Here is a 9,617-nt window from a genome sequence, read left to right on the forward strand (position 1 = left end):
AGGAACCCCACGGATCAGTTCAGTGCCCAGACCAGCTTACTCTCTTCACTCTGGATCCTCCTGGGGTGCCTGGTGTAACCACCCCACTAGCAGGGGTCCTCCTGCCCCCTCAACACCTTTTATTTCCCCTCCCACCAGTGCCAAACCCTGCCCTCCCCAGCTGGGTACAGAAGGGAACCGCTATGGTGTGTGTAGTTTAACTCGTTTTATTTAGACTCGAAGGTAACTGCGGCCCAGTGGGACCGTGACCCAGTAGAAACGCAGCAGTACATCAGGACTGGGGTGGGAGCGGGTGAACTGCAGCGGGCTGTGGCACCCAGGCTGCCCGAGGAGCCGTCAGTCGGTGAGAGAAGGGTTTATGAGAGCTGCCCGCAGTCGGTGATGGTGATCTTCTTGCTTGTTTTGCCATCTTTGGAGCCGCAGCGCTCCATGGCCTCCACCACATTCATCCCCTCCTTGACGCGGCCGAAGACGACGTGCTTGCCATCCAGCCTGCGGAGAAGCACCAGTCACAGCCGGTCCCACATCCCCCAACACAGGGCATCTCCCAGATGCAGACCCCCCAGCTCCTCCTCCCACAGCCCACGACTCACCACTCGGTCTTGGCAGTGCAGATGAAGAACTGGGAACCGTTCGTGTTGGGGCCGGCATTGGCCATCGACAGGATACCAGGACCCGTGTGCTTCAGGATGAAGTTCTCATCTGGGAACTTCTCCCCATAGATGGATTTGCCTCCAGTGCCATTGTGGCGTGTGAAGTCACCACCCTGTGAAAAGGCAGTATTTCAGGGCATGGGTGCAGAAGAACACTCTGGAGCTGGGTGCAGGCAAATGGCAGAACCAACCTCTCACCCTGAGTCTGCCAGCATCCAACTCCAAAACCCACCTGGAAAGCCAGATTGCCTCACCTACCCACCCACCTACCCACTGCAGCAGGAGCACCACGCACCTGGCACATGAACCCAGGAATGATTCTGTGGAAGCAGGACCCCTTGTAGCCGAATCCCTTCTCACCAGTGCTCAGAGCACGGAAGTTTTCTGCAAAGGAAATAAAACCCCACCATGAACAGATTTGTTGAGTTCAGGGGTTGGTACAGTCGCAGTGGAGCCAAAGTTGTTTTACCAACCTGCTGTCTTCGGCACCTTGTCTGCAAAGAGCTGTAAAGACAAGAAAGGCATTTGTCAAATCTGGGCTGATAACTGGCCACTGCCCCCCACTCGCCGAGGCCAGTCCAGACCGCGGGAATCCCCCCAGACACTGCTCCGAGCCCAGGGACCCCCAGCGGGTAGGGGCTTCTGGGCCGTGCCAGCAGCTCTGGATTCCTCCCCGTCTCACACGGTTATCTGCAAGCTCTGAACTAACAGATGCAGCATCGCTCATCTCACGAGCGGGGCAGAGAAGCGCTCGTTCCGCTGGCCTGGATTAAATTAAACATTAATGTGCCCAAGCCTTCCTGGGCGGGGCGCGCGCGCCACCTCCCAGCGCTTCGGGAGGATTTTGGGCTGGATGCGCCGCCCGTGCGGGAGCGCGGCTCCGAATCCGCAGCAGCCGCGGCGCTCGGAGCAGGCCCGGCCGTGCCAGGGATGCTCTGCGCCCCGGGCGGGGTGAGAAATGCTTCGCCCTCCAGCGACAATCCCGCGGTGATCGGGTTGCCGGCACTCCCCGCCGGCATCCCCAGACTCGGGCAGCACCGCCCGGGAGCTCGACACGGCTCATCCCGATGCTCCGGGGGCCTTGCGATAAAATGGCGGCGGAGCCGCCACGGCCGCGACCCGCAGTGGGGGGGAACTGCCGCGCCCCCCCGGCCCGGGGCGGAGCGGAGGCCGGCGGGAACGGGGAACCAGCGGCAGCGGACCAGGTGCGCACGGACTGCCTCGGGCGATGGCGCGCCCTGGGCTGGCACCGCGCCGCCGCTCCTGGAGCCGCCCGAGCGCGACGCTCGGGGCCCTTTGTTCGCCCCGCCGGGCCGGGGGCGCCGCAGCCCCGCAGCCACCAACGCGCCCCCGCCGCGCACGCGCGGCGCCTGCTGGCCCCTCACCGGCCCCGCGCCCCGCGCGCCCGGCGAGTAAACGGCAGTGGCACCCCCCGCCCCTCCCCGGCCGCCTCCCGCGCCCACCTCGAAGGTGACGCGACCCAGGGGCTCGTTATTAGCGGCGATGTCGAAGAAGACGACGGGGTTGGCCATGGTGACACACGAGCAGGGCAGCAGACACTCGTCCGTATGGCGGGCGCGGCGCAGCAGAAGGAGCGCAGCGACCCGCCGCCCCTTATATAGGGTTGAGGAGGGCCCGCCTCCCTCGCAGCGCCGACCAACGGCCGCTGGCACAGTGGCGGAGTGGCAGGGCAGGCAACCAATCGGCGGTACCGCGTTTGAAAGAGGGGGGAAGGGGGAAAAAAGCGCGGGCGGGGCGGGGGCCGCGGTCCGGCGCTGGGCAGGGCGCGGCGCGCATGCGCCGTGCGGAGAGCGAGGAGCGGTGGGATGGCGCAGGGGAGGCGGGCGCGGCGCTGGGCCGCCGTGAGGGGCGGCTCGGGGGATGCGGCGGCACCAGGGCCTCTGGGGCTTGGAGCTACCGGAGCTGCGGCCCACCCCTGGCCGCCCACCGCCCGACGTGCGGAGACACCCGATTGCCCTCCTCCGCCGTTGGACTGCAGCACCGCCCAGCCGGCCCCAGTTAATGATTGACGCCACAGGTCCGGTTCACCGCCCGGCCCGGCCGCCGCTGCTCGGCGATAGGGCAGGATTCCCTCGCTACTCGAGACACACCTCCCCCCTCTGCCCGGACAGAGGCCTGGATCCTCCCGCCACCCGAGGGCCTCCCCCGCGCGCTCAGAGAAGTGGCGGGGCCGCGGGATGACAAAAGATGGGGGACACGCGTGACCCTGCAGAAGGATCCTTTAATAGCCATCGAGGACATACAGGGCAGCTCGGCGCGGGGCAGGGGGAGCTGAGCTCCACGCCCCATGCCAGACCCGTGCGGTAAAAGGGGCAGCAGCATTTGCACATTGATAGGGGGGCACGGGCAGCCCCGCAGTGACGCACTTGCCTTTAAATATGGGGAGTCTCGGGGGAGCAGTAGTGTTTCTACACTATGTACAGCCTTGTGCTTCTGGGGGGGCTCAGCCCCTCTGTCCCATCGCAGCCCTTCGAGAAAGCCCCCACTGTGGGGGTTCCCAGCTCTGCAGCGGGCAGGGGCACACAGTGCTGCCCCCCAGCCCCGGGAGGGGGGCGAGGATGGCTCAGTTATTCTCGAAGAGAGACAGGAGGTCATCGTTGCTGCTGCTGGGGAGGTCGGGGGGCCCCAGGTAGGAGAGCAGCTCATCAGGATTCGTCAGCTCGGGCAGGAGCTGGGGGCGGCAGTGTGTGATGACCGGCTCCCCGCAGCTTCTGCCCACCCCCCTGCAGCAGCTGGGGTCCCGAGCCAGCGGCAGGACCCTTGTCCACCCCCCCCGAGTACTCACGTCGAGGGCAGCCTCGGAGCCATCGCCCGCCGCGGCCATGCTGGATGCGGGGGGGAAGACGAGGTCGGCGGTGTGGGCCGGGGCTCCCAGGGGCGGCCGTACCCCTGCACCCCGGGAGTGCAGCGTGGAGCTGGGCTGGCTGCCCGAGGGAGCACTGTGCAACCCTGTCTGCACGGCGGGGTGGGACGGCTCCATTCGTCCCACTGGGGGAAGCTGGGGAGTGCGGGGAAAGAGTACAGCCATGAGACACTCCCTCCCCCGGGACCCCCAGCCCATCCAGAGTGAGACATGAGGGCTTGGGGGGAGTCTCTCCACCTATAGGCCAGCTGACCTGTGCAGACAGAGGGGGCACAGGAGGCTTCTCAGGGGCCAGAAGGCTGCCTGGGATGTTGGGCTGGTAGGAGATGGAGGAGGGGCCTGGTGTGAAGTCACTCAGCGTTGAGGGGCCAGGGACACCAGGGGCAGCAAAAGGCTCTGGGAAGCCCCCAGGACCCAGAAAGCTGGAACCTGTGAGAGGAAATGGGGCAATTGGGGGACACACACACAGGGATGGGGTTCATTCCTGTCCCCCATGGGTCCCCCCCGTACCCGGGGTGCCGTAGTCGGTGGCAGCCCCCACTGGAGGTTGTGACAATGCTGGGAAGGGCACAGAGCCAGGCCCCAGGGCCGCAATCATCTCCATGATGTTGGGCAGCACCATGTGTGCAGGACTGAGTGTCCGGCACCGCTTCAGCGCTGGCCCCTCCGGCTCCTCCTTGATGTGAACGTCAGGTTTGATAGGGACAGGTTTCCAGCTGCAGGTCGGGTCGATGGTGATCTCCTCATGCTCTGAACTGGGGACAGCAGGAGCACAGGGGAGGTGAGGCTGGGGGCACTGGCTGCACAGCCCCCCAGGGGTGGCACAGGACCAGGCATGGATGGACAGACAGCCAAAGGGAAGGCACTTACTTCTGGATGTAGATCAGGATGCCCAGCATGTACTGGTCAACCTCCAGCCCCTCCAGCAGGGCCGTCTTACTGCAGGCAGAGAGTGAGGTATGGGAACCCCCACCAGACAGGAACCTCCCCCTAAGGCAAGAACTGTTCCTCTCCCAGGGCAGGAAATAGATTCCCCACAGGTAGTGAAGCACACACCCATGCCCTGCAGGCAGGGACAACAGGGCATGGCCCCATTGCAGACCTCACTCACTTGCAGACAGGACACCGCCATGTACCCCTCTCGCAGTTGAGCTGCAGGTATGACTCCAGGTCAAAGCACTGTGGGGAGAGCAGCAGTTGAGATGGAAGAGGCAGGATACTGGATACAGCACCCTGTCATCACCACGCCCTACCTGTATGTGCCGGCAGTCATGACCCCTGGCTGGAAGCTGGATCCTCCGGAAGGTGATAGGGCACTTGAGGGACACCTTGATGGCCGTCTGCTCCACGCCGTCCTCACCATTGGGCCCTGGTGTCCCCGGGATGGTCCCACTGCTGAAGTTGCGCTTGACTGGGAACGTGAGGGTGAGAGAGAACCAAGGGTCAGAACCAGGACCCTGGGACGGGTGTGGCACCGTGGTGCCACCTGGGCAACACTGCAGCATCACCCCCATCCTGCTGTGGCCTCCCTGCCACAGTGCATCCTGCTAAGCCCCAGGTGCTCACTTTTGGTGATGCAGTGCTCAGCGGGGAGCAGGCGCTTCTTGATGAGCCCCTGCAGCACTGAGCGCACCGAGGGCCGGTGCACCAGCTGCAGGACGAACAGGTGGGACTGTGGAGAGACAGGAGGCTGAGCTGCGGCCCCAGCCACCACCCTCCCTCTCCTGGTACCCTCCTGGTGACTCACACAGCAGCAGGCGGTGACAGTGATCTGGATAGTGTTTCTGCCGGGCTGGCAGACATGCTTCAGGTAGAGTGGCTTGTGGGAGGTCTTGTTGTCACCACGCTCGATGGTGAGCGGCGTGGCATTGACGCTCACCTGCACGGAGGCCGGCCAGTTGGTGTTCATCTGCCGGTCCTCGTGGTGGTAGCACTTGAACTGCAGCTCCAGGTCAGGCCTGGGGACAGGCAGGGTGTGGGCAGGGGGTGTGTCCACACGTGTCACCACACCATGCTGTTCCCTGCTCCGAGCCACGCAGAACCATGCAGTGCTAAGCCATTCCATGTTACACTGAGTCATACGGCACTGTGACAAACCCCAACAGCAGCACAGCACTGTGCCAGGCCACACCACATCCCACCATGCTGTGCCATGCCAAGCCATGCCCCAAAGCACCAGGCTGTGCCGCAACGTGCCAAACACCATGACACCACACTGAACCACGGCAGTACAGCTGTGCCAAGCCACACTTCACACCGTGATGCAGGACAGCGCTGTGCCCAGCCATACCAGGCCACACATCCCCATGCCACACGGCACACGCAGTGCCCAGCTGTGCTGCCAGCATAGCCCCACTCCACAGCACACGGTGCCATAGAGCACCCCCCGAGCAGCACTGTGTGACACTCCAGAAGGTGCCCCCCAGCATCCTCACCTCATCATGAGGGTCTTGTAGACAGAGTCACGGAGCTGGAAGACGTGGTTGCTGACAGCCAGGTTGTGCTGCAGGCGGAAGGGCTCCAACACCACGCCGTCCCGCACCGGGAAGGTTAGCCGCAACTCCTCGCCGGGGGCCGGCCCTGCGGGACGCCGCCATCAGGGAAAGAACACCTTCCCCGGGCGCCAGCCACACCCTGGCCACGCCCCAGCCGCGCTCCGCCCACCGCACGAGGACCCACCTTGCAGGGAGCCCAACCTACGCGACCCTGCCCACCCCGGACACCGCGCCCCGGGCAATGCAGGAAGCCCCTCCCAGCCAAAGCGGCCCCACCCCCCTCCCACCCCTCTGGAGGAAGCCCACCCCACCGCAGATTCCTCCCGCTCGCTCCAAGAAACCGCACCCTAGCCAAGCCCCACCCTAAAAGCAGAAGTCCCCACCAAAACAGCAGGCCTATAAAGCCCCGCCCACGGAGGCCACACCCTTTTAGCAAGCCCCTCCCACTAGTCACCGGCAGCCCACCCCTGCCTCAATCAGCCCCCAAACCCCGGCAGTGGGCACGCCTCTTCTCTGAATTCCCTCCCACCCTCCATTTAAAGGGGCAAAGGCCAGGGAGCTGTCAGGAGCGCGGTCTGCACCGTACACACGGGGGTGATCTCTGTGAAAGTCCCCCTCACCCGCACCAGGGACACCCACCTGAAGGGGATGGGTGCAGGGGGGCAACGCTGGGCTTCATGTCTGCCAGGAAGGGCGACTTGACATCCTGCCCAGGGGACGCATAGGTGGGGATGCCACTGCCTGGTGTCATGGGCGGCGTGGGGTTCCCGGCCAGCGGCGAGCTGGGGTAGCCCGGCAGTGACCGGCCCGGCTGCAGAGGCAGCACGTGCCCTCAGCGTCCAGCCAGGCCAGCAGAGCCCCCACACCGCCCGCTGCCACACTCACCCCATTGATGGCTGCTTGGCTGTAGGTGCTGAAGCTGGTGCTCTGCCCATTGAACTGGTCAGCTGGCTATGGGAGGAGGAGGGTCTCCAGGGGCTGGCACCGGGGCATGGTGGACACCCAGACCTCCACCCCTTGCCCACATTCCCCTGTGGTACCTTGTAATAGGGTCCAGCACTGCCTGAAGCGGAGAGGTACTGGCCCACGCTCTGCTGCAGCCTGTGGCCAGGGTATGAGGGGGACGGAGCGGAGGACTGGGGGGCGCTGGGGGCATACTGGGCACCAGCTGCAGCGTACTGCCCACCCTGGAGGTACTGCTGCGGTGGGTACCCCTGTGGGGCCAGGGAGTCAGCACCAGTGGGAAAGGGGCTCACCACATGCCATAGCCCTCACCAACGCGGCACTCACCTCGTTGGAGTACGCCCGCTTGAGGCCCTGGCGGGGCAGCTGCTGGCTCTGGGGAGGTCCAGGGTAGGTGTGCTGAGGCACTCGCTGCCCACCATAGAGGGGGCCAGTCCCGGGCGCCCGCACTGGGCTCATGCTCACAGGGGAGACACCAGAAGGGGCCACAACACCTGCCATGCCAGCTGGGCTCATGCTGTTGGGGCCACGGGGTCCAGCATGGGGCAGGAACTGGCTGCTGAAAGACTGCCCTGTGCCCATCTGCAGCAACAAAGAGAGAAGGGTCACAGCAGGCCAGGGGGGCTGTCAGCTCCCCAGTTCTGCCACATCCAGGTTCTTACCGCACTGTACTGGCTCAGCTCCTGGCTCTGTTTCTCCTGCAGTGCCGCCACCGTCGCCGTGGCTGTGGCCGTGGCTGTGGCAGCAGCAGCAGCCACAGCAGCAGCTGCTGCTGCCTGGGTGAAATCAGCAGTGGCCCGGCTGGCATGCGAGGGGAGCCCCATCCCTCCAGGGCCACTCGGGCCACCATTGTAGCTGGAGAACAGAGAAGCAGGAAGGGGAATGCAGTGGCCCTCCCTACAGCAGGGCACATGCCAGGCCACAAATCACAGGGCTGTCCTTACCTGGCAGCGAAGCCTGGCCCACTGGGGTAGGTGTTGCGCCCATAGACACTGGGCTGCACATAGCCCTTCCCTGGTGCCCCCTCAGCAAAGGGCTGCTGTGGCAGGAATGGTGGGGAGCTCATGCCTGAGCTGGTGCCTGCCATGCCAGGCAGCAGTGGGGTGCTGGAGCTGCTTCCCCCAGGGCCCATGGGGCTGCCAAAAACCTGGAGGGCGCAATGGGAGGCAGTCGGTCAGGCAGGGGCAGTAGCATCCAGGTGCGGGGGATGCCTGGGGTGGGGGTGCTGCTGGTACCTGGCTCTGGGAGGGGTTGCTGACACCCCAGACAGTGGTTACCACGGAGAGGGATCCCGGCGGCTGATTGGTGCTTGGTTGCCAAGGAACAGCCTCGTATGCAAATGAACCATCACTAGAAAGAAAAACAAATTAATGAAGATGAAGGACAGAGGGATGGAGGGACAGAGGGATGGAGGGATTGAAGAAACGGAGAGATGAAGAATGGAAAGGATGGAGGGACAGACAAGGGGATGGATGCATGGATGGAAGGATGGATGGAGGGATGGAGGGAGGGATAGATGGATGGATGGAAGGATGGAGGGATGGATGGATGGATGGATGGATGGATGGATGGATGGATGGATGGATGGATGGATGGATGGATGGATGGAGGGACGCTGCCCCGGCGCCCACCCGTGGGGCGCAGGCGGCAGCGAGGGTTTCATGGGGTTCATGGAGCTCATCAGCGGGTGTGGGCTGGGTCTTCCGAGGCCGCGGCGGGCACTGCGGGACGGCGGCACCGTCTGTCACTGGGGCTGCGGGAAGCAGTGGAGCGGCGGGTGAGGGGCGGCCGCCCCCGGAGAGGCCGGGGCGGGGGGGGGGAACAGCCCGTAGGCTTCGCGACCCCCCAGCCTCCGCGGCCGGGGCTCGGCGTCCGGCCCGCGGCTGGCACGGGGCTCCGGCCGGCACGCGCCGCCCCCGCTCCGGGCCGCCCCCCCCGCTCCGCGCCGGCCACCGCGGCGTCAGAGCTCCCCGGGGCGGCGGGCGTCGGGGGCTTCCCCCGCGCCTGCGGGCGGGGGGAACTACGGGGACTTCCCGGGGAAGGGACACGGCCCCCGGCCCGGCACTGCGCCCCGCTGCCTGGGGTATTTCCAGCCGGGCCCGGCAGCGGGGGGCCGCGGGGTCACCGCCGCTTTCGGTTCCTCCCGGCGCCGCGGGAGGGCGGCGGAGACGGGGTCGCCGCGAGGAAAGACACGGAGAGGGGAACACCCGCAGCGGGCCTGCCCCGGCTCCCGGGAGCCGCCACCGCGGAACCACCGGCCCCCGGCGCCCCTCGCCGGCGGTGACAGCCCCCTCCGCTCCTTCCCCGGCGGCACCGCAGGGACAGGCCCCGGGGCCGGGCCCCCCCCACTGCCATGGCAACCACCCCCACCACCCCCGGCACGGCGGGGGGGGCCCGCGGGGGCACCGCCAGCCCCGCCCGCCTTCCGCTCCGTCCCCCCGCCCGGCGCTCCCGCTCTCACCGCGGCGGCGGCCCAAGATGGCCCTGGCGGCGCGGGGCGCGCGCGGCTGCGCGGAGGCTGCGCGGGATCTTCAGCCGCGCGCGGCCGCAGCTCCGCGGGGGGCGGGGCCGGGGGCGGGGTCGGCCCGCCGCCGCGCACAATGGGGCCGCGCGCTCATCAGT

At 66.3% G+C, this 9,617-nt stretch overlaps 2 protein-coding genes across 5 annotated transcripts; both read right to left on the bottom strand.

Moving 5' to 3' along the window:
- Positions 1-190: 190 nt before the first annotated feature.
- Positions 191-2,249, bottom strand: PPIA (peptidylprolyl isomerase A). The gene is made up of 5 exons (XM_066567232.1): positions 2,117-2,249; positions 1,127-1,157; positions 949-1,037; positions 594-766; positions 191-492 (listed from the first exon to the last, which is right to left on the bottom strand). Exons 1-5 carry the CDS (start codon positions 2,183-2,185, stop codon positions 357-359), a joined length of 498 nt encoding a protein of 165 aa, XP_066423329.1. The 5' UTR covers positions 2,186-2,249; the 3' UTR covers positions 191-356.
- A 626-nt stretch (positions 2,250-2,875) lies between these two features.
- On the bottom strand, positions 2,876-9,535 carry ZMIZ2 (zinc finger MIZ-type containing 2). 4 transcript variants are annotated; one of them, XM_066567231.1, is made up of 19 exons: positions 9,457-9,535; positions 8,627-8,748; positions 8,231-8,345; positions 7,940-8,142; positions 7,658-7,850; positions 7,323-7,577; positions 7,073-7,246; positions 6,918-6,983; positions 6,672-6,738; positions 5,973-6,117; positions 5,285-5,495; positions 5,104-5,209; positions 4,791-4,948; positions 4,649-4,716; positions 4,408-4,476; positions 4,048-4,292; positions 3,791-3,966; positions 3,460-3,672; positions 2,876-3,345 (listed from the first exon to the last, which is right to left on the bottom strand). In XM_066567231.1, the coding sequence occupies exons 2-19, from the start codon at positions 8,674-8,676 to the stop codon at positions 3,238-3,240; spliced, it is 2,622 nt and encodes an 873-aa protein (XP_066423328.1). In that variant the 5' UTR covers positions 8,677-8,748; positions 9,457-9,535; the 3' UTR covers positions 2,876-3,237. The 4 variants fall into 4 exon arrangements, with proteins under 4 accessions (XP_066423328.1, XP_066423327.1, XP_066423325.1 ...); XM_066567230.1 differs by having other exon boundaries at positions 3,791-3,933; positions 6,672-6,843; XM_066567228.1 differs by having other exon boundaries at positions 6,672-6,843.
- Positions 9,536-9,617: the final 82 nt, after the last annotated feature.

Source organism: Molothrus aeneus, chromosome 29 (genome assembly GCF_037042795.1).
Source record: "Molothrus aeneus isolate 106 chromosome 29, BPBGC_Maene_1.0, whole genome shotgun sequence".
NCBI lineage: Eukaryota > Metazoa > Chordata > Aves > Passeriformes > Icteridae > Molothrus > Molothrus aeneus.

What these genes read in the sequence shown, in the direction of transcription:
- PPIA (XM_066567232.1), bottom strand. Translation starts at nt 2,185, where the DNA reads ATGGCCAACCCCGTCGTCTTCTTCGACATCGCCGCTAATAACGAGCCC. An exon ending in TGGGTCGCGTCACCTTCGAG is followed by an intron (nt 1,158 to 2,116) that starts GTGGGCGCGGGA and finishes TTGTCTTTACAG; the next exon opens with CTCTTTGCAGACAAGGTGCC. An exon ending in CAAGGTGCCGAAGACAGCAG is followed by an intron (nt 1,038 to 1,126) that starts GTTGGTAAAACA and finishes TTTCCTTTGCAG; the next exon opens with AAAACTTCCGTGCTCTGAGC.
- ZMIZ2 (XM_066567228.1), bottom strand. Translation starts at nt 8,676, where the DNA reads ATGAGCTCCATGAACCCCATGAAACCCTCGCTGCCGCCTGCGCCCCAC. An exon ending in GCAACCCCTCCCAGAGCCAG is followed by an intron (nt 8,143 to 8,230) that starts GTACCAGCAGCA and finishes TGCGCCCTCCAG; the next exon opens with GTTTTTGGCAGCCCCATGGG. An exon ending in CTGTCACCGCCTGCTGCTGT is followed by an intron (nt 5,210 to 5,284) that starts GTGAGTCACCAG and finishes GTCTCTCCACAG; the next exon opens with TCCCACCTGTTCGTCCTGCA.